This window comes from Lathamus discolor, chromosome 1, assembly GCF_037157495.1.
Source record: "Lathamus discolor isolate bLatDis1 chromosome 1, bLatDis1.hap1, whole genome shotgun sequence".
In the NCBI taxonomy this organism is placed as follows: Eukaryota; Metazoa; Chordata; class Aves; order Psittaciformes; family Psittacidae; genus Lathamus; species Lathamus discolor.
Window position 1 is genome coordinate 70,662,695 of NC_088884.1, and position 23,125 is coordinate 70,685,819.

At 51.9% G+C, this 23,125-nt stretch overlaps 1 protein-coding gene across 4 annotated transcripts; it reads right to left on the reverse strand.

The window, feature by feature from the left end:
- Positions 1-11,887: 11,887 nt before the first annotated feature.
- MCM5 (minichromosome maintenance complex component 5) lies at positions 11,888-21,716 on the reverse strand. 4 transcript variants are annotated; one of them, XM_065679245.1, is made up of 17 exons: positions 21,677-21,716; positions 21,114-21,296; positions 20,129-20,255; positions 19,889-20,017; positions 19,265-19,437; positions 17,808-17,963; positions 17,553-17,719; positions 16,780-16,951; positions 16,505-16,616; positions 15,598-15,741; positions 15,274-15,339; positions 14,268-14,444; positions 14,051-14,163; positions 13,665-13,793; positions 13,280-13,422; positions 12,504-12,631; positions 11,888-12,219 (listed from the first exon to the last, which is right to left on the reverse strand). In XM_065679245.1, exons 2-17 carry the CDS (start codon positions 21,278-21,280, stop codon positions 12,118-12,120), a joined length of 2,205 nt encoding a protein of 734 aa, XP_065535317.1. In that variant the 5' UTR covers positions 21,281-21,296; positions 21,677-21,716; the 3' UTR covers positions 11,888-12,117. The 4 variants fall into 4 exon arrangements, with proteins under 4 accessions (XP_065535317.1, XP_065535300.1, XP_065535323.1 ...); XM_065679228.1 differs by lacking the exon at positions 21,677-21,716 and adding an exon at positions 21,515-21,605; XM_065679251.1 differs by lacking the exon at positions 21,677-21,716 and adding an exon at positions 21,515-21,569 and having other exon boundaries at positions 21,114-21,291.
- Positions 21,717-23,125: the final 1,409 nt, after the last annotated feature.

Below are 23,125 nucleotides of genomic sequence, written 5' to 3' on the forward strand. Positions count from 1 at the left end.
ACAATCCCAAAGGTACTGATGATTATGGATTTTATAGTTTCTAAATCGTGTAATTGTGGGATTAGTCTCCAGGAAAACTGCCATGTTCAGATCAAAGTCTCCGTTTCAAGTAAATATTTAAAGTAACCTCATATCCTTTCCATTTCTCCTTGCAGCCTTCTCCAGATCCCATGTTCATCTGCTGGTAAGTACTGTAACTTTCCATGCATTGGCATGGCTCTGCACAAACAGTAGGTAAGAAGCAGAAATTAGGCAGAGTAGCAGAGGACACTCCTACGAGGGACAAAGCTCATAGCCCTGTGGTCCCAAATAGCATTGGGAGGGCACTGCTGCAAAGAGGAACCTGGCACCGGGCATGGAGCTGGTCCTCTCCCTTGAGCCTGTTGCAGATGTCAAGGCCAAGAGAAGAATAGTCAGGTAGGGGACTGAAGGCTGGGGAGCTGTGGCTGAGCAGAGTGTGTCCTTATGAAACAGTCACTGCATCTCTCTGCTTGCCTCCTTGGAGCCAGCTGTGTGTTTTGTCCAAAGCCAATGTCTCATTTGAGCTGCTTGAGAAGAGGCACTGAGGAGCCCCTGTTGTAAAAGCCATAGAGAAACACAAAGGAGAGAGCCCAGAGTAAAAAATATTTCCATAATAAAACTGTCAAGGGGAAATGAGAGACTAGAAAACCTTTGCAACGCCAAGTAATTAAGTTAAGAACAGTGACGCCCTCCCCGGAGCACTTGGGATAAACCGTCTCCTTCATATTCTAATTGGAGACGAGCAGTTCAGGGTGAGATGTACATGCGGGGTATGTATCACCAGGGGAGTAGGTGACCCAGGGAAGAGAGCCCAGGAGCTGCAGGGGTTGGGTACGTGGCTTGAGCTCCTGCCAAGGAGCACAGAAATCTCTGCTCCCCTGTGGGCTTCCCGATGCTCCTTCCACAGTCTCTCCAAATTAGGTCACTCCCACACAGCCTGCAAGTAACAGCAGCCAACACTGGACCACCCAGGGCAACGGGGAGGAGGCTAACGAAGATGCAGCAGAACCACAGACGACATGATGCAAGGGTGGCTTGGGCAATAGAAGCATACACTCCAGTGGATGAGGGAAAACAAAAGGTCTTCACGGATGACGGTAGAACATGATTTCTGAGCTGTGGCCCAGCCTAGCATGTGCAGCCCTCACGGCATGATGATCTGTGCAGGTACCCAGACCAGACATGGGGGTCCATCGGTGGCTTCGCGGCACCCACAGCATGGTGGGTCCCCAGCTGGTGTTCTCCTGCCAACAGAGGAGAGCTGACTCTGCCAAAGGCTTTGGTTGGCTCTGCCCAGCTGAGAAAGCTGCCCCCCATGCTCAGCTCTCAGTAAGGGTTCACTGGCAAGGTATGAAATGCGGTGTCAGGGCCCCAGATTATTTCTTGGTTAAATACTAAGAATACCCCTCCTCCTATGAGCCATGTGGGACTTAATCTTCTCAGGACTGGACCAGCGGTTGCTTTCCATCTCACAGCCCTTTTCCTACCCATACTGCTTTTACCAGAGGGCTGGCTGCCTGAGGCAGTGAAGAATAGCAGCAACAGACCACTGAAACACAGTTTTCCTCTCTCCTCCTGCTCTTCCCAGCTTCCCATTCCACAGGGAATCCTACCAAGTAGATGCCATATGAGAATAAAGGGCTTTCTAGAGGAAATGGTGAGGAGCTCAATATCTGTATGTTCTTACAGACTCTTACAGGATCTTGGTTCACCTTTGGGTTTGCAAAGACAGTCTGTCCAACAGGCACGGGTTTACCCTTGGGCTGGCTATTCCTCTTCCTCACTATAATTAGGAGAAAATGGAGAAAAATCCCAGTGGAGAAAAACCATATTTGGTTCAGCTCGCAGAGCTAAACAAAACAGGCTGCGGCCCCTGGGAGCCACTCACACACCTTAGGGCTCAAAGGAAAGGTGTGGGTTACTGTGGGACTAGGAAAAAGGTTCATGTTTTTGAACAAATCACCTGCTGCCTCCAGCCCAGACACTGTGGAATGAAAGCGCACCAAATGAAATAGCGGATAAAATGCAGATGGGGAAACCAAGACAACCAAGAACCGATGGACTTTGTAACCCCAACAGATCAATACCAGACCGGGCAGCCCAGAAAACCCTGCGGTCTCAAATAGTCCTCTGTTGGATTGAGAGCAGAAGCTACTTCCACTTCAGAAGTGCCGGAGTCGCTCACACGCCAGGTACAAAACATAAACACCAGACACTTGGCGCTGTGCAGCTGCCTGACAAAGGCATTAAGTTGGTTGGACTCACTTGAAGCACAGTCTTTTTACATTTTCAAACCACCAAGTTCCGTGCAAGTATTCCGGTTGCCGTGGCAACGTGGTACATTTGTTCCCGGTGTCATTTCCCATCACAATTAGTTGGGCTTTTTCTTTTTTTCACCCTAGAACTTTGCCCAACTTCAAAACTTTGGTTGCTGAGGCAACGTCTCCCTTTAAAGGGAAGCGATCGGCTGTGCCCATCTGTGGTGAGGCAAGGGCTTGTCTTTGAAGACCGGCATGCTATGGCAAGGGAGGAGGTGTGAGGGAGGCTAAAAAGATACCCAGGGAAGCAGGGGGAGAGGAAGGAACTGTGCTGCAGAGGGGCAACACACGCCCTCGCATGAGGCAGGTGGGACAGGCTCCGAGTGGGAGGCTCCAGGCTTAGCATCAGTGAGCGAATGTGCCACATTACATCACCGGGCATATTAAACGCGGTCTCGGTGAGAAAACGCGCTGCCTTCGATGTGTCCTGTGAGGATCACATGGAGATGCATAGTCCTCACAAGACCTCTGCAGGAAAGGAATTTGTCACTGGGCTTGTTTGACACAAGAAGTGACCGAGGTAGAGAGAGCTTGAATGAAATACTGAAGGTCACGTAGTAAATTAGTGGCTGATACAGGACTAAGCCCCCGGAGGTGTTGTGTTTCATTCGTAAGATCATCATTCCTCTGATGTTTAATTCACACTCAAACAGAAACCCATTTACCTTCTGCAGGGAAGCACTGCAATCACTTTTTCTCTCGCTAACATATTACAGTCCTCACCTCTGCTATTTGTCAATGTATTTGGCTGAAACACACTGAAGCAGAGACTCCTTTCTTTCCAGTGAGGCTCAGATCCACATTCTTCCTGAAACCCTGCTGCAATAAACGTGATCGCCACCAACAATCATAACAGCTCTGAGCTACTCTTTAATTGGGGTCATTCCCACTTTCCTCTTGACTGAAAGCATGGAAGGGACACAGCACCACCATCACTTGCCTGTCTATGGGTTCTAGCCAACTCATACACACAGTGAGCAGCTTTGGGAGGCAATAGAGTGTAGCATCCAGCAGAAAGAGCAGATGGGCTGTGGAGGGGGCCCTGGAGGGGGCCCCAGAGGGGTGGCTGGGTGAGCACTGAGCAGGAGCTGAGGAAATGCACAGGATGAGGCCATGCACGCACCACAGGAAATGGGCACAGCGCAAGGAGCACAAGACAGGATGAGAACAGGCAAGGGGCAGGGAGGGGACACTAGCATGGAGGTTAGCATGGCACACTGCTGCTGCTAGTGCAGGGGCTGAGAGTGGAACCTGGGAAATCAGCGCTAGGAAGACTATCCTGCCACAAATTAGTATTAATTGCATGAAGAGGGAAATTAGCTTTCATTTCATTAAAGTTGCTGAGGAGACATAATTGAAGCAGCAGCAAATATAGATCAGCCAGGCAAAACTCTTCAGGGTGGATGTACTCACCGTGGAGCAAGGGTATTCCACACAAAGGGCTGGGATTCAGCCCACCAGGAGAGGAAGGACTGAGGCAGAAGAAAGGTGGGAAAACAAAAAAAGCTAACAACGGAAGGAAGGGGGCATCACGGAGGTGAAAAGTCATGGCACACGTTTCTCTGCCTTTTAAAGAGCAGGGAAGAGTTCAGGAGGATTAAAACATGCTGTGGATGCGGCATTTGTAAGATGAAGGAAATCCTCATGAGCAGAGCCCGGGACTGAAGAAGCTGGATTTCATTCACCCTTCTTCACTGTTAACTCTTGGGCACCTTGGGCTGAGACATGCTCTTCTCCTGTGCCCCAGATCCCTCCTCTGCAGGAGGGATGACCAGACTCACCAAAGGATCTGAAAGGGTAGATGTGTTACTGATTGCAAGGTGCCAAGTCACTGCTGGGACTAGGAACCAGTTTAGGGCTGAGGAATGAAATCGCACAGGCATGGGTTACACAAAATCTCTCTCCTCCTACCTCTCAAGCAGCCCCTTTTAGCCTTGTTTTCCTGTTGCCTCCACCAGCACCCACTGATAGTCTCACATGGACTGCCTGCACGTCACTTGCACATGAGGGAGCCCACAAAAGTGACCACAAAAATCAGAGAAGCTAGCTTATTTAGAGCAATTTGGGCTTTACAGATTCCACCTACCTCTTGCTGCTCACTGTGGGACCCACAACAGAACCATTCGCATCCTTTCTTATGTAATAAGCAGGTGGCAAACCTGCTCAAAACAGGTCAAAACAAATGCTTAAAACAAATTACCACTTCAGTAGGGGTTCTTCAAAGCCCTAGGTTATTGCAGTGCCCATGAGCCAGCGTCCTTCCCAGCCTGGAGATGTGCACAGTAGGTGCTACTGAAAAGCAATGCTAATGAGTAGATACAGGGCTGGTACCAGGTATTGCTTGAGTAGGGGGCATGACTGATTCATTAAGCCAGCTCACCATGTCTCCACTTCACAGCCTGTGTCTCAGTGCCCCAGTTCCAGAGCGATGGCGACTCTGATGCCTGCGTATGGGTCACTGGCTATTAGACTTTGATTTCTTTCCATTTCAGCAGTTCATAGCTGACTGCATAAGCAGTCAGATACAAACCCATTGCCTGGATCACCACCTGCCTGTTCCAAATCTGGGTCACTGTGGCATTTAAAAACACAAACAGCCAACATAGCCCTGCCAGGCAGAGGTAAAGAAGGAAAGCAAACATGTGGGGTGCTCTTGATGTCGAAAGAGAAACAGACAGACACAGGAGGCAGCAGGCTTTGTCTTTCTCCTGCATTTGATTGTCCTTGATGCTTTCTTCCCAAGGGCGTTGAATTTTAGCTGTCTCTTCTATATTGATAGAAAAATGTCTTATGGTGATTGCATATCTGGCAGGGAATCCACCAGTGACTGCATCCTCTGCATCCCTGGACACTATTCTGCCCAAGCGACCACAAAAGCAGCCTGAGGAGCGGCTCCCATGGTGCTAGTATTCCTCTGGTGATTTCCAGGGATTGCCCAAGTCCCTGGACTTCCCTCGCCTGGGCACTGACTACATTGAGGATTTTCCCTCAGTGGTCCAGGATGTCCAATAGCTTTGGCAACCCAACCTCATGTCAAGCAGTACCTGCTGAGGTTATGAGACCCCAAGACACTCTCCCCTGAGCGATGCCGAATGTCCCTGGTGCACAGGTGAACCAGATGAAGGAGGCCCTACAGCTCCTGATACACTCCAGCAGACAGCACAGTTTGAAGAAACTCTCAGGACCATCTTCCTGCTTGCTGATCCCAGTGTGAGGAGAGCAAGTCCTCTCCCATGCTCAGGCATCTGAGAATTGCCTGGGAGACTCCTATTCCCAAAGACAGGACGTTCAGCAGCTGCCGGACGGCCCGGCAAACAAACAAGCAGCTTCTGCAAAGCGTATCTGGACATCAGCCATATTAACCATGAGTGTTGCTCTCCCCTGTGGATACAACAGCTGCCCATTGGAATAAACAGGAAACCATTTTATCCTCTGAGGAGCAAGAAAGGTTAAGGGGTCATGACTGTGAATTGTGCGTCTCTGGGTTTGGGGCATGCAGCGTGAGCCACAAACAAATAGGTCTTCTGCTTTTTCTCATAGAGTAGGGGCTCAAATGCTGGGCTTCTCCTTCTGAGCTGCTTCTCTGAACTAATGCTACCCTTTTCCCAGTGCAAGAGACAAAAGAGGAGAAGTCCTGGTTTCTCCACGGAAGTTTTGGAAAGCTGGACCCACAAGGATGGCAAACCTGCCAGTCTGCTGACAGTCTCTGCACTCCTGGTCAGACCACCAAATACCTCCTCATTGCAAAACCCAGCTAGAAGATAACGGATAATGTATGTGCACCTTATACTGGTGCAAGGGTCTGGGATGTATGCTAGAAGACTTGTCAACTGTCACTCTAACAATCTTATAAATATCATGAGCACTGTGTTCAACACCTAGTGATATACTGAAGCTCATCTTTACGATCATTTGTGACAGAGTCCACACAGTACCAGGTGCAGTTTGAGACCTGACAGATCCCATCAAGTGAAGGCTTTCCAGAAAGGAAAGATGCCTACGTCCCTATTTATAGATGCCTATTTATACCACAGAGGTGCTGGATGCTGATGAGCACACAGCATGTGGCCAGCTGTGGATAGACCTGCTTTCCACTCAGCAAGCATTTCATGGGTACATTGATTGAGGCAGGCAGAATAATGCTTTCATTCTGAAGAAGGCCAACAGCATCCTGGCCTGTACCAACAATAGTCTGGCAGCAGGGCCAGGGCAGCAATCATCCTCCTGTGCTGGCCACTGGTGAGGCTGCACCTCAAATCCTTCAGTTCTGGGCTCCTCACTACAAGAGAGACATTGAGGTGCTGGAGCAGGTCCGGAGAAGGGCAGCAAAGCTGGTGAAGGGTCTGGAGCACAAGTGTGATGGGGAACGGCTGGGGGAACTGGGAAGGGGGGGTTAGTCTGGAGAAGAGAAGGCTCAGGGGGACCTTGTCGCTCTCTACAACTGCCTGAAAGGAGGATGGAGAGAGCTGGGGTCGGTCTCTCCTCCCTGTTCTGCCAAATAAGACAAGAGGAAACGGCCTCAAGCTGTGCAAGGGGAGGTTCAAATTGGGTATTAGGACCAATTTCTTCACAGAGAGGGTGCTCAGGCACTGGAACTGGCATTGGAACACCCAGAGAATGGTGGAATCATTATCCCTGGAAGTGTTCACAAACTGTGTAGATGAGGCCCTCCGTAACATGGGGTAGTGGTGGCCTTGGCAGTGCTGCGATAATGGTTGGACTTGATGATCTTAAAGGTCTTTTCCAAGCTGGCTGATTCTATGAGGGTTCAAAAGTCTGTGGTGCAAAGGGCATATAAATCAGTGTTGCCTGGCATTTCTGGCCAAAGGCTTGTGTGCTTTCTGGCCAGATTTCCCAAACAGGAAATTGGGATACAGGCAGTTAGTCAGACTTTCTAAAGGACTAGAAACTCGGTGCGAGACACCCCTGCTCAGCAGACCACATCACAGGCACGCAGACCCACGACACGGTCACCGTTCTGCAGGGTGATGTTATGGCAGTGTGGCATTGCTGCACGATGGTCTTCCCACCCCAGACTTCTCCCTTCATCTCTTGGCACTGTCCAGAGCAGAGCACAAGGATTTCTTTGCATCTGAAAGATCACTTCTCAGTCTGGCAAGGGCTGGCGAGACCCTAGAACATGTTAGTGTCAGTTGTATCAGCAGGTTAACTCTAACACTGAGATTGGGCTGCTGTTGTGTCAGGTACTACACAAAATGGTGGTAAGAGGCTATCTGTGCTCCAAAAAGGTTATTATCCAGAGCAGGCAAGAGGAAGTCACCTGCTCAACTGGTCCAGTAAGTCAGTAGCAGAGAGGGGAAAGGAGCTGAGGCTTCCTTCGTCTGGGGTTGGCGCTTGCTGGATCAGCTCAGATCGTTTCTCACGTTGCCCTTATCAGCTTATTCTACTAGCCCGTGTTTATCTCACATCCTTGAGCAACAGCCCTCAGGACTCTGCAGTTCGGCTTTGTTTGATTTTATGGGGGAAGTGACACAACACGCTCAGAGGTTAGGTTGCTGCATTGCAACAGCTCTCATCCTACATGGAGGTGGAAGAGATCCAAGCAGTGCAGATGTGATGACTCAGTTTTGCTGGATTTTACAATAGTGGAGCTCCGGTGACATTCCCACAGAGGCATTCTGATGAGCTTGGTGTACAAGGAGAGCATCAAACCTAGTGAAGCTGCCCCAAAATTAGCACCTAAAGCAAGCCTTCACCAAAGCCCTCCTCCTCCGATGCAGCACTGCAGCACACGAGGAAGGACGTGCACATCTCCCCAGTTTGAGACACCTTTGATGCAAAATACCTCTTGATCTGGATGTCCTGACCCATTTTTGTAGTCAACAGAGAGAAAACAAATGCAATCAGGGCACAGCTTGCCTGGTTTCTTTTGAACTTTTACTTCGGATGAAACAAAAGTGCTCACTCACCTGTGCAAGACACAGAGAGTACCTTTCTCAAGACACAGCTCTTGATGCCTGGTCAGATGAACTCCAACCCAGGTCTCTCGTGGAGAACCAAAAAGGCTGGGAAGAGCCCAGTGCACTGAATCTCTTTTGAGTGAGAAGCTCCCCTCCTCTCACAGAGATGAGCACATCTCATGCAGAATTACATGTAATCTGCAAGTTCTCTGGGGGACAATTCATTGTGGCAAGAGGTGGGTGGCTCCTGCACCAGCCCAAGCTTTGAATCGAAGTCACCTGAGCATCCCTGGCAGCTGCCTGGTTTGGGGTGGTTACTCTTCTCCAATGGTACTTCCCAGGAGGACAAGCCAAGGTTAAGGAATGGGCTTCCTGTGCTGGTGACACAGCACTAGGGCAAGGGACAAGGTCAGGTGGTAGGCTAGGTAAGGGAATACTGTGCTGCTCAGATGTGAAGTGGCTAAGTCTGGCTGGTTTTGCTCCCTCTGTTAGCATTAGATTTGAGAACAGTGGTTTTGGTCATCTAAGGAGACTCTCTCCCAAGTCTCAGCAAGCAAGAATCTCAGGAATGGCAAAAAAGACACCTTCACCAGGAGGATGACCAGTCCTTTACCTAGTATCTATCATTTGAGGAAAGATCTGGTCACCTTCACCAGGAGGACCACCAGTCCCTTATCAAGTAGATATCGCCAAGCATCCACCCAACTGAGAGCTGCTCTTCCTCACGAAGTTTCCACCTGCAGTGCAAGATTCAAAACAAGCTATTAGTAATCAATGATCTCGAGTTCCAAGATAGTACGAGTTACGCACATCAACACATTTCTTCTGATAAAGCTGCATACATTAGCTGCTAAACAATGTTGTTTGAAACCATACATACGCTTACATAACCTTGTACCATATAATCAACACATTTCATAACACGAAGAGATCAATCATTCTGATCCCTGTCACAGAATTATACCTCTGCTCTCTTTCATACTATGAAAACAACAAAAAAGAACCCAACAGAAAGGATTTCCAACCTCCACACCTGCCAACGCCCAGCACAGCTCCATGTACCTTGAGATGCTGGCTCTTTTCAAACCTGCGAGCACCACATCACCACCACTGGCAGACAGGAACTGACATCCAGCCATGAGCTGCTGCTGCAGCACAGAGCAAAGATCATGGAGAAAGGTCTGTGGAGGGAAGGGCAGGGAACAAGAAGGGTGATGGAAACAGCCCTTTGCACTGTGTTTCCCTCCCCAGGACGCTCTCTCCCTATCCAGCCCCTCTCCATTGCTGGGTGCTCTTTCCGAGCCTGGGAACAGAGCTCATAGACTCCTCCAGAAGCAGCATTAAGAGCAGGCTATGGGTACTGATTCCGTATCTCACGTCCCTGTTTGCTTTGCTATTGCTGCACCTCTGGAAGAAGGACCACAGATAGCTAAGTACTGTCAGCGTCTCCAAAGCAAGGCCAGAGGTACTGTGGAAAGGTGGCAGGGGCTGAGAGACCTGTAGGACCAGTTGCTACCATGCTACATGGGATGTGGCATGACACCATGCTGCTGCTTTGGGGCTGTGTTGACACTGCTCTAATGGGCCACATCCTGATGCTGCAATATCAAGTGCTTGATCAGGGGCACAGAAGCTTGCAAGAGGGGCGGGATGCTTTCAAACAGACGTTGGCAGCTGTGGAATTTCAGTCTCCAGGTGAGAATGTTGCCCTATTATTCCCACATTCACTTATTCCTCCTCCATGGAGCTGATCCTCTCCACGAAGCAGCAGCTGACGGCAGCTGCATCCTTCTCTTATTCCATCCCTGCCTCCCAATCAGGGAACAGTTTGGGGAGAGACAGCGTCTCATTTTCTTTACAAAGTGAAAAGGGTGCCTGCTTTTGCCCCACTATCGCTTGCTCTAAGAAGTGCTGTGAGGTGCTTGGCACCTAGAAAAATACAGGGCAATAAAATCACTGGGGTGAGCTTTCTGGAGACCTATCCCTGCCTATCCTATGCAATGCTTTGTGCCAGCCTCCTCTCCCCTCCAGCCCTCCACAAAGGTCAGCTCCTCTTGAAAAAACCGGAGGATGAAGAGCAGGAGGCTGCCTCTCCAATGTGAAATCAGTCTTACCAGGGCCACCACTGCACCAGCCCCTCCAGACAGACCCCAAACCCTATAACCACCTCCAGCCACGTCAGCTCACTGTGCACCTCTCAGAACACCCAGACCAAAGCAAAGAGGGATGCTGTTGAACCCCAGAGGGGTTGCAGTGGAGCACAACCCTTGTGTGACATCTGCCAGGCTGGGTGCACCCTTCATCCCACCACCCAGCCCAAAGGGACCCCTTGGTTTCTCCTCTCCAAGTGGAAGGGAGCTCTGCGCGCAGCCACAGCCCAGCATCCTCAGTGCTCTGGTACCCTCTGCTGGCCCTGAGCGTTTCTTTGCTAATGAAGCCTCTCCTGGGATGTTTCTCAGCCTGAAGGTCACTTGCAGACAGGGAGTTTTCACTTGCCTGCAGTGCCGCACACTGCACTGTCTTCAGAGTGCCCCACCAGTGCTCTCCCACATGCAAGCTGGCCCCGAGAGGACAAGAAAGGGACCTACCCACACCTTACCGCTTCAGAGCCAACACTTCTTTGCTAGTAGTGATAAAAACTTGCAGCCTGACAAGTGCAAGGTCATGCAGCAAACAGAAGGGCGAGTGGCTGCAAAAGTCCACCCCCGGGGTTGACAGCCCAGAGAGGTTCCTAGCAAGTGAGAAAACACTCCCTATGGCTGTTGGCATAAGCAGGTGATAGAGCCTAGCTGGAGGAGGGTACACAGCTCTTGGGCATCACTCCATATCCCCATCAATACCTGAAGGGGGCCTATAGGGATGCTGGGGAGGGACTCTGTCAGGGACTGTAGTGACAGGACAAGGGGTAATGGGTTAAAACTTAAACAGGGGAAGTTTAGATTGGATATAAGGAGGAAATTCTTTCCTGTTAGGGTGGCGAGGCACTGGAATCGGTTGCCCAGGGAGGTTGTGAGTGCTCCATCACTGGCGGTGTTCAAGGCCAGGTTGGATGAAGCCTTGTGTGGGATGGTTTAGTGAGAGGTGTCCCTGCCCATGGCAGGGGGGTTGGAACTAGATGATCTTGAGGTCCTTTCCAACCCTAACTATTCTATGATTCTATGATCCTCACTGGGGCAATCAGTGGGCTCTGCTGATGCCTCCAGCAAGGCTTTCATGCAGCCCTTATACTGCAGGGTAAAGCATTTGCTGCTGTAGCCCTTGGAGAGAAGGAGGGATAAGCTAAAAGCAGCTCTGAAGCAGGGAACCGCAGGGCATTTCCTTCACTGCTGCTGGCAGATAGGGAAGATGGCAGCAGCCTGCACGCAGTGATCGGGTAAGTGCCTCTGAACTGCTGAGGCCAACAGGGTGGCCAGCACCAACAGCATTTATGCCTTCACGGACAGATCAAACACTGAATTAGAAATCAGCGTCTGCCTTCCAGGCTGCTGGTGCTGCCCATGAGGCTATGCCCTGCCTCAAGGGGAGTCCCCAGGGGGGGCACTGGCCAACACAGGGTGAGTAGGAGGGATGCCTTTGCAACCAAAATCTTGCACCACCTTTGAAGGTGAAAGGGAACATACCCTGGGCTACAAAGGAGTTTTTATTTTAATACAAACTAAAAGCTTCTGGAGTTCAAAGAAACATCAATGTGTACTGGGACAGGGGAACCCTGATCACCCCAGACCCGGCTTCAAGTGGGACAGGCTGTTTGGCTCCCCCAGGAAAAGCTTCTTCCAGGAGCCCCACGAGGCACCATGCCTGCACTTGGGCAGGCGGCAGGCACCAGCGCTTCCCTCCCTGCACGTGTGACGGGGAGGTCACTTGATGCGGTACAGGACTTTGCGTTGCATGCGGTGCTGGATCTCCCCTCGCCGCATCATCAGCTGCAGCACCTTGTAGATGGCGTGCTCTGGGTATTTCTGGAAAAGGAGAGAGCAGGGGAAGATGAGCCAGCAGGGAAAGCTCACCAGCACGCACAGGATGCTGCAGCCAGGCTATGCCTCCCTGGAGGGATGCAGGGCCCAGCAGCACCATGTGCTGATGCTCCCTTTTCACTATTCCAGTCTGACCACAGCCAGTGCCACAAATCAAACAGTTCTGGTTTCAAGGGTAGGATCTCAGCCCTGGGGAATGGACTTCACTCCCTTGAGCAGCAGCCTGGGATCCCAGGTTTCACAGCCCGACCAGGCAGTCCCTGGCCTACCTGCCGTATGAAGTCCTGGACAATGCTGTGTTCTGACACCTGAGAGCCGATGGCGAAGCGGCGTTTGAGCTGCTTCTCAATGCGGGACAGCATCTCTTGGTCCTCCTGTGTCGTGAAGCCTTCTGCCCCTGGAGGGAAAGGCTGCGTAAGCTCTCTGTGGCACCCAGGCATCACTCTCAAAGCCAGGGTGGCCATCTCCTGTGTCTCCCAGCACACCTGCATGTTTCTGAGACTTTAGAGAACCCAGGAGCAAATCCACCATCAACGGTGGTGAAGCTCCAAAGACACAGATGAATGTGGACCAGACTGCTGGAGCTCCTTTCAAACCCTTTGTGCCACACAGCCTCTCAAGGAAACACTGCCTCCAGCCCCACAGGGAAAGATGTTAGAGGACAAATAGTTTGGAGGATCACCTCCAGCAGCAGACTATATATGGACCATCCCTCCCTTGCTCATCACAGGTGGAAACCCTTGGTGTCATTTGCCATTGTGACCCACTGCCTCTTGGCCATGATGGTGCCTTTTTGCCACAAGCATTCACAGAATCATAGAATAACAGGTTGGAAGGGGCCTTAAGGATCACCTGGCCCAGCCTTTCTTTGGAAAAGCACAAATCGCTTTGCCTTTGCTCAAAACACAGGTCCAGCATGTGACTGGGGGTGGCTGGTAGCACTCCCTGCCCCTGCTCCCTGGTCCTGGCGGGGGGAGCTCATCTCTCCTTGTCCTCAACAGCCAGGCCCAACACGTCCCTCCAGCATGGCGCATCTCCCCCTCACCTGACAGGCTGCCTGACATGGCTGCATCAAGCGTGGACACCTGGAAGAGTCTCAAGGCCTCCTCAACATCTGCCTCCGTGGCGAAGGGCTGAAGCTTCATCTTTGCCAGGGACTCAGCAATGCGCACGACAGCCTCCAGTTGCCTACAGCCAAAGATGTTCCCTGTTTTCTACGGCAGCTCCGAGGGGTCTCCTCCTTCCTCCTGACACCCTGCCCACCACACCACCAGCTCCCTGGGCAGCACCACAGTGTTGCCTTGTTCAGAGAGCTCCCCGCAGCACCCAGCACCCCACTAATCCGCTTTCCATGATACCCAAGGCGAGTCCCAGCGATACAACCCCAACCCTGAGGGTCCTGGTAGGACAAGGAGGGCAGTGCTGCTCACCGCACAGTGATGGGGATGCTGGAGCGGCGGTCGCTCTCCTGCTCGTGCTGGCGAGTGCCACTCCGCATCAGGATGTAGCGGTTCTTCAGCTTCTCTGCCGCTGCTGCTGACAGCCGAGGGCCACATTTCCTGCAGGGAGGGATGGGAGCTGAAAGGCAGCAGCACCACAGAGGGTGTCCCCCCCTGTGCACAGGGGTCCCCGGGCACCCCTTGCTTCCTTGGTCCACCCTGTGGCACTGTTGTGAGCTGCTCTTGCTTCTCTTTTCTCAAGGTAGGCATTAACTAAGGTCATGCAGATAAGAGCGCTTGCAAGCATCAGCTGCACAGTTTGCTTCTCACCACTGCCTCCCACCGTGCAGCCCGAGCACTGCCAAGAAGTCACTCACATCCGGCAGAAGGAGATGAGCTTCTTCAGCTTGTTCAGCTCGATCTCACCCTCCACGACCTGGGTCTGCGTCAAGGCGCTCACATGTAAGGACATCACGTGCTTGGCCAGTGTCTACAAGAGCAGAAGTCAGGCAGGCAGCAGGAACCACAATACCTCCCCCTCCCAAAAAAGCAGTGCACCACGAGACCCAGCTGCACCCATACAGCCTGACGCACCATGTCTCGCTCTTCATTGTGCACATCCTTGAGGATGAAGATCATGTCAAATCGGGACAGGATGGTGGGCATAAAATCAATGTTCTCCTCGCCCTTGGTCTCATCCCAGCGACCAAAGACAGAGTTGGCAGCTGCCAGCACTGAGCAGCGGGAGTTGAGTGTGGTTGTGATTCCTGCCTGCAGGCGGAAGGAGAAACGGATGGGGTCAAGAGCACAGCCATCTCGCAGCAGGGCTAGGCGGCTATTAAATCATAGCGAAAAGGCCAAAGCAGTCTGCAAGGACTCATCTTGAATCACTTGCATTTAAATAAAACCCAATTGCTCTGTAATAGCTCCTCCTTGGAGAGGGGTCAGCACAGGAACTACATCGGGCTGGACCCACACGGATTTCTGGAGGACTGGCTTCAGCTGACCGCTTGAGCACTGGCTAGTTTCACTTAAAACCTCATGTCAAGGGCAAGGACACACAAGACCCTACCCCAAGTTTGCAGTCTGAGCCAGAAACTGAGTGGCCAGGGCTGAGCCTCCTTGGGCAGCCTTGGTGGCAAAGCACTCGGTATGCAGGCAGCAGAGGCAAGAGGGACAGCAGTGGTGGGTGCTGTTACCAGGGACTCGATAGCTAAGGGGTGAAACAGAGGAACCGGGAGGGAGCAGACATGCTACCAAAAGAGCTTTTGCAGTAAGTTAAGAGAAACTGTGATTTGAGAGATCAGGCACCAGGATGTCAGGCAGCCTCTGTAGAAGGGGTGGAGGAAAAGGAGGAAAAGAAGTGACTTTAGGCTCTGACCTCAGCAGAACTACTACATCTAGAGCAGAGGACAGGCAGAGCAGAGGGAGCTCGTTTCAGTCCTTCTGAGGCTGAAAGAAGACAACCCAAAGCCTACAGGTAGGGCTGAGCAGTCTCAGATCAAAGCGACCATCAAAAACACTGCCTGGACTCTGAAATGGCAGAAGTTTGGCAAAAGATGCGTGACCGCTGTCTCTCAGAAACCCACTCACAGCTCACCTTAGCAATGGAGATGGTCTGCTGCTCCATGGCCTCGTGAATGGCCACGCGGTCATCCTCCCGCATCTTCCCATCCAAAGAGGGAGAAATGAGGTGAGGAGAAAAAAAAGAAGTCATCATCGGTCACCTCCACCAGACCCCAGATACACACCCACTGATGCTGCCCCACGAGGGGAAGCTCTGTGAGGACTTCTGCCCAAGAGCTCAGGATGTAACCACAATTCCCTTGCAGCCCCATCCCCTGGCCTTCCCCTGCGGCTCTGGGCTCTCCCAGGAGAAGCTGTCAGCCCAAGGACTCTTGCTCACAGGCAGCGCCATGGGTACCTTGTCGAACTCATCAATGCAGACCACTCCTCCATCCGCCAGCACCATGGCTCCCCCCTCCATGAAGAAATTCCTGGAGGAAGGGTCCCGGATCACCGAGGCCGTCAAACCAGCAGCGCTGCTGCCCTTCCCAGAGGTGTACACCTGGTGGCATGCGGGACAAGGAAAGGGACAGCACATCAGCTGCTGCGGGACCCAGGAGCCCGCTGCTCCAGCTACAGGACAAAGCACCCCCAGCACCACAAAATCCAGAGGAAACATAAGGATCTCCAGGAAAACCCCTCAGCACATACAGGAAGCAGACCAGCAGCGTACGGAGCCAGACTATTGCCTAGCCCCAGGCCTTGGAACAGGCAGCTGTGACGCACCGGAGGGCTTGCAGACACACAAACACAAGTATTAAGCACAGAACAGGGAGTGATTCATTGTTTGGTGGTCTGCTGTATTAGGTTTGTTTCCCTCCGGAGGCAACAATGCAGTCAGAGGCTGAGTTTAATAGAGACTACAAGAAAACACAGCTGAAAATATAATTTCACGCCTGGGCTCAGCCTGGAGGTCCGTGCCTGAGATGCAGTCAACTTCATTTGTCCTGACCAGCCAGCATCTCCACTGATCAAATCTCAACAATAAACAACAGCACCGGTCACGTCTTTGGACGTCTGCAAATAGTCTGGCTCAGATCGTAATGAAAGGCATCACCTGCTTCCCCTTCCCTCCTTTGTCCTGCATCCTGCACCCCATCTCTTCCAAGCCAGCACCAGAATTAACAGTTCACACCCCTGCCAGCCAGCTGTGGATGTATGGGCAGGTATCTGCTGTGACCATGGTTTGGTCTTCCACGCTATGCAAGGAGCAGAAGGAAGAAACAAGCTGCACTACAAGAGGGTCGGTCTCTCAAACCACTTACCCCAATGGGCGAACACTTCTCAACAAACTTCAGCAGCTGGGACTTGGCCGTGCCGGGGTCACCCAGCATCAGTAAGTTGATGTCTCCTCTGCGGGTCAGCCCATCTGGGAGCCTGGAGTGACAGGATTGGAGGAAGAGAGGGAGGAGAGATGGTGAGCCTTGATTCTGATAACCAAGCACTGCTGATAACCAAGTGCCAGAAGACCATACGAGGGCGTTGTGCCATGAATGACACCCCTGCCACCACTCTCTCCACCAGGCTGACTTCTCCCCACCTCTTGCGGGAGCCTCCAAACAAGAGGCAGGCAATGGCCTTCTTGATGTCGGTGCTGCCATAGATGGAGGGTGCGATGCTTTTGGTGATGGTCTCGTAGATGTTGGGCATGGCAGCAAGGTGACGAAGTTCCTCCTCCTCCTGAGGGGTTACTGAGCCAGCAATGCTGTGTCCTGCCCACAATGTTTGTGTGATAAAACATTGAACAAATGGATGTTCTTTAAAGTAAATTATATTACTCCCCCCAAACACCCACTACCACCAAAACCCCTTTTTGAGATCATGCCAGTAGGGAAGGGTGGAGAGGGCAGGCAGCTGCTATCGCAGCAAAGCAGGCTGTGTCCTTAGAGGCTGGTAGGAAAAAACAAGGATCTTGGGCAAAGCAGCTCTGGAGGAACCAGAGGGAGAATTACAGTCAGGACAATGTTTTCAATACATAGCTCAAATTTAACTGTTGGCTGCAGCCTGGATCCTCAGGGATGGCTTAGCAGATTCCCACTAAGATCAATAAGATAAAAGCAACTTAAATACCCTGAAGGACTCAGGCTGAAGCCTCCTCATTTAATATCACTGAGAAGAAGTGATACAGGATATGACTATAGAGCATCCAGGGCAACTTAAACCCTTGAATCGGCTTGAACCTTCTGCTATATAAGCATCAGAGAAGGACCCAGTTTGTGACTGCATGCAGTGTATGGTGAGGGACCACTGTGCTCAGAAAGGGGGCTCTCCCAGCACCACACAGACCAGATGGGCACTAAAAGCAGCCCTCACCTGATCCCTCCGTGTCCACCTGGATGCCCACCACACGGATGTAGGCGCTTCGGATGCCCACACCCACGTGGTCACGGCCTTTGTTCTTGCTATGGGCAGATTTCTTGATGGAGTAGATGCCCATGATAGTGACCCTGTTCCCTGGGACAACTTTGTCACAGAGGTACCTAAGAGGAGGATGGGGAAAGCAGAGAAGACGGTAGTAGGGGAAAGGATGGCCCCAGCAGGGTGAGGGTGGGGAGACTGCACTGGTACCTGTCACAGTAGAGTTGCAAGTGCCGCGGCATCTCCCCGTGTGGCACAGCATCCGGAGACTCCTGCAGCTTCAGCACCTGGAAGTCCACACACTTGCACTTATCCGGCATGATGAAATATGGGTCCAGTGGGCACTTTGGGCGGCCAGCTTGTTCTCTGTGCAGAGACACCAATGAGGAGAGGCTGCTGGCACTCCACAACCACCCTATGAGCACCCCCAAAGAGGTGACAGAGCCCAGAGCAGCCACCCCTCCAAGCGGTGCCCACCAGGTGAAAAGGACAGTCACGTAAGGCTGAACCAAAGGCTCACCAAGCCCTCTGCGTTGCCTTCAACAGCTGCCAAAAGCATGCACAACAAGAAGCCAAAGACAGGCTGATACTTGTCTGAGTGCTTCCCCTGTCTCGCCCCCGTCCCCTGCTAGCTAAAAGCAGGGAGGAAGGTAATTCATTAATTACACAGAAGGTAACAGTTTAGATTCAGCGACACAGCAGGGCATTTTTCTTTATAACCTCATGCACGAAACAAATGTTAAGTGGTTTCTGGTGAGAGAGCAATTAGCAATGTGACAAGGCTGCCATCAACCTTCCAGTCTCTCGAGACGTATCTGCTTTGCTAAACTACAAGCTCTTTGAGACAAAAAGAACCTCCACGTCCTGCTGCCATCTCAGTACATCACTACTGATGCCTGACCCCATGCAGGGCTTTCAGGGAGGGTAACAGGAGAGTGCAGATGCTCTTGTGCAGTCAAGGATGAGCAGCGAGGTGCTGTACAGACCACGCACAAGAACAATCCCTATTCCAAAGGTCTCTCAAGCTGCATTAGAGTTAAGGGGCAGAAAATAAATACCAGCAGGCATGAGCTTTAAGACACAATCCACCAGGACTGGCTGGTATGAGAGCGGCAGCACAGCAGCAGCTCAACGCTCGTGGGTCACTTGGACATCAAGAGCTATAAAGCAGGCTTTGAAGGTTAGTAGCAAAGCCTTACTACAGAAGGTAACGTGAGTCCCGAGAAGGGGGAACGTGGAAGCAAGAAGTTTGTTTGAAAAAGATAAGAACTTAACAGGAAGTTAGGCCAGCAGCTCAGCACAACATTATGGGGCAGCTGTAAGCAGGAATGAACCTTTAGGTACAACAGGCAAAATGCACTAAAGATAAAAAGAACTCTTGGGACAACTTGCAGCACTGGTCATGTAGTGTCAGCACCAGCATGACCATAGACAGCTGCTGGAGTTAAAACTTGCCAGTTTTAACTCCAGCAACTGGTTACAGCAAATGCCACAGGCACAAGGTCAATACAAAGGGAGGAGGCAGACAGCAGTGCAGATGCTCCTGCATTATGCATCACAGAGCTGACTATGCAGCACACGTGAGATGGAAAGGAAGCGGGAGGAAGGGATGCAGCCTTTTTTTCCCCCCACTAGCCTGCCACATGTATCCCCACGTCGGTCCTTACATGTTGCATTTCCTGGGGAGAGCATAGCCCTCCAGGCCCGGGCGCACCGCAATGTTGGTGATGGTGTTGCGGCAGCTGCGGCACTGGATGGCTATTCTGGTGGCCTTGGCTCTCACAGGGGTTGCCGCAATTACAATCCCAGGGATCTTCACAAGGTGGGACATCTGGTCAGACTGAAAGGGAAAAGGTGAAGGGAAGGTGAGAAAGCCACCACTGGAGGATGGATGGGAAATCAAAGAAGTTAAAGAAACACAGTTCTTAGCTACAATTCCTACATTTATAGGACTATGGTACCAGGACAAAAATGCCTGCACAATGTCAGTCTTCTGCTCTACAGCAGTAAAGGAACGCTGCATGACTTAAGCCTGCGGATTTCAAAGCAGTACAGACTAAGGACAAAACACTGTGCAGAACATCACTAACAGCAATAATGTCCCTGCAACAGAAGCCAGCAGTAAGTCCTTTGTAGTCACATTTAAGTTGCAGAGCATCCCTGCTTGTAAATTAGCGTACAACCCACGTCCTGAACTATGTGCTCAAGTATCAAGAGCTTCCCTGCAATCACATCCCCACATAAGCAAGCTTTGCCACTCACTGTTCAGTGTGGCAGCCCATTCCCCTCACCTTCAGGCTGCGGATGCTGGCTGCGTTGGCATCCGATTTCAGCATTACTTGGATGTCTTGGAGGGTTTCCTCCCCTGAAGGACGAGGACGAGTGACTTCATCTGCGACTTCTTTTGCTGCTTCTTCAAACTATAAAGGGAATAACTAGGCTGCTATAGGTGTACTACAGTGTATCGTCAGGGCTGCTCTCATGATGTGACAATGTCAGCACACCAGGTGGCCCATCTCCTCCCTCCTTACCAGCTGCAGGTGCTCTGCTGGCTGCTTGTACAGATAGTCAGAAAGATCTTCATCAAAGCTGGCCAAGTCTTCCATCTCCACCTCCACCCAGTACTGACTCAGGTTATAGTGCCGTTTAAGCTCATCCCTGGAAGGCAGTAAACGGTAAAGGTTGGCAGGGCAGAAAGCAACAGTTAGCCACAGCAACCTTATGACAAGCAGGCAGCAGAGAAGGCAGGTTCTGCAGGGAGTCCTTGGTTTGGAAAGCAAACAGGAACAACCAGAGAGTGTAGGGGGACCTGGGTAAATCTTTCATGCAAAAAACACTTTGAAATGTGACATAAGACAGGGACGCCAGTGCTTACAGCGACTAATTGTTCACTAGAGTTACATGACCAGATAGGCAACTAGAAAATTTCCACACAGGATAACCTATTATACCTAAAATATGCCTTTAAAGAATGAAGTAATAGCACAGCAGGCAATAATCTCTAAAAAACCCAGGGTCCATGAAATTCAGAGATGAAAGGCCTGTCCCAATCCTTGCATGACACATCTCCATGTCCTCTCACAGTTGTGTCTCCAAACTGCATAGGCAAAGGGATGGCCAAGGCACCTTTGTAGCCTCCAGCAGAGCACATGGACGGCGCTGCACTGATTTGAATGGATACAGACAATGGATACTAGACCAGCAAGCGCTAGAACTTGAAGACAGACCTTGAATTTCATAGCTACGTGCAAGCTTGGCAGTGCAGCTCCCTCTATTGCTACCTGTGCCACTTGCTGGCTGCCTAACAATGTGGCGGAACACCAGACCTCAGTTTTCCTATAAGACTAAATGGGAACATTTCTTATACTGACCAAGAGCTATTTATGGTCTACGGGAAGAGAAAAGCTGACACATGCTATTGTGTATCTGAGGTGCACATAGCAGGAGGGAAGTTAACAGCAGGCTGGGTGTCCGAAGAGAAGTGTCACCAAAGGAGAAAAGGGGTCAGCGCAGCACCTGTATTTGAAGGTGAAGCCCGTCCGGTCCGTGCCCACCCGGTACTGCCGCAGGAACTCCTTGAACCGCTTCTGCAGCTGCGACTTCCGAATCTGCCCCTCCTCCACAGACCCATCGCCCCCTAAACTGTCGCTGTAGTAAATGCCGGGCTCGTCAAAGCCGGACATGGCGACGGCTGCTGCTCTGAGGGGGGCGAGAGCGCAGGGTCAGCACCAAATACCCCCTTCTTCTTCTTCCCCACCTCCGCCTCCTCCCTCCCCTCCCCGCACCAAATGCCCCGGGGCCACCCTCTTCCCGACCCCACTGCCCTCTCCCCCCGCCTCGCCACCCCTTCTCCTCCCACCCCGTCCTCCCCATGACCCCCGTGGCCCCCGACCCGCACCCCGCTGCCCCACACGAACCCACACCGACTCCTTCGCGGCAAAAGTGAAGCGCGGCGGAAACCAACCGCCAGCCCCGCCGCTGTCGCAGCGCACTCCGATTGGCCCGCCCGCAGCGCGCCCCCGCGGATTGGGCCCCGCCCGTTCTCCCGCCCCGCCCCAAGGGGAAGCGGGCCGGCTTGCCTCTGCCGCTGATTGGCCGAAACGCTCGGCCCTCCGCCTGCCTCGAGCAGTTTGGCGCGAAATCTGGGGGAGAAGGGCGGGGAGAGGAGAAATGGCGGGTGGGTGGGACCATCGTGGGGGGAAGCGGAGGGGGGGAACGGGTGAAACCATTGCGGGCCGAGGGAGCACTTCGGGGGCCCCCAGGGGGCCGGTGCGGCCGTGGTCAAGGGGACAGGGCAGAGGGGAAAGCTGCAGTGTGCGGTGGGACGCACCGTGAGGGAACCACAGAGGCACAGGCTGGTTTGGGTTGGAATGGACTTTAAAGCTCACCCAGTTCCAACCCCCTGCCACGGGCAGGGACACCTTCCATTAGGGCAGGTTGCTCCAAGCCCCATCCAGCCTGGCCTTGAACACTGCCAGGGATGGGGCAGCCACAGCTTCTCTGGGCAACCTGTGCCAGGGCCTCAACACCCTCATAGTGAAGAATTTCTTCCCTATATCTAATGTAAAACTCCCCTCTGTCAGGTTAAAGCCATTCCCCCTTGTCCTATCCCTACCTGCCCTTGTAACAAGCCCCTCTCCAGATTTCTTGTAGACCCCCCCTCCGGCACTGGAAGCTGCTCTAAAGTCTCCCTGGAGCCTTCCCTTCTCCAGGTTGAACAAGCCCAGCTCTCTCAGCCTGCCTTCGTAGGAGAAAGCATCTTCATGGCCCACCTCTGGACTCTAGCAGGTCCATGTCCTTTATCTATTCATAAAGATCACAGGCAAGTACAAGCAAAGCTTTAGTCTTTGCCTCTGAAGACTTCTTTAGGCTCAGTGTGGAGTCCTTCAGCACAACGACAGTGATGTACTCAAAGCACCATACCTCTTCTGCCACGAGCAGGGAGGGGATGATATCAGTCTGAACCCAGATTTCCTAACTTCGAGGTCACAGCTGCAATCCCTTTGGTTAGTGGAGAGAAGCTGAGTGTGGTAGAGTGCATTTCTGAGCTCATGGCCATTTGTTCACATGTTCGGGATGCTTAGTTATTCAGCAGGGTTGAACATAATGACTTAGTTGGGGTTGGTTAAAGGGGCCGGATAGGCTGATTAATAGAAGTTTGAACAAGTTCTTACATTTGAATAGCTATCAAGCCACATATGCCTGCTTTTCAAACATCTGACTACCTTTTTAAGGACTATTTTTTCTACCAGGGGTTTCAGATGGGCTCAAATAGAGATGTATGAGAGGGGACTCTGAAGGAATATAGCGCCTGAGAATAATCACCTGAATCAGCCCCTCTTTCCCACTGCTTATTCTCAGTACGACCTGTGTTCCAATGCTTGCTGTCTGAGCAGGTTCAGTGCTGGTCATTAAAACAGATCGTTAAGAATGTATGTCTTTGGGATTAAGGTCACAGCCAGAACAGGCAGCATCATGGAGACTGGTTGATCATGGAGGCTTTCTGGTAGAAAAAGTGGGAAGGCCTC

Bases quoted from the DNA above. Each gene is read 5' to 3' on its own strand.
- MCM5 (XM_065679245.1), bottom strand. From the start codon at position 21,280: ATGTCCGGCTTTGACGAGCCCGGCATTTACTACAGCGACAGTTTAGGG. The intron at 15,340-15,597 runs GTACCCATGGCG...TTGGATGGGAAG, and splicing joins GCATTGATGAGTTCGACAAG to ATGCGGGAGGATGACCGCGT. The intron at 12,632-13,279 runs GTGAGGGGGAGA...CTTTCCCTCCAG, and splicing joins CATGTCAGGCAGCCTGTCAG to GGGCAGAAGGCTTCACGACA.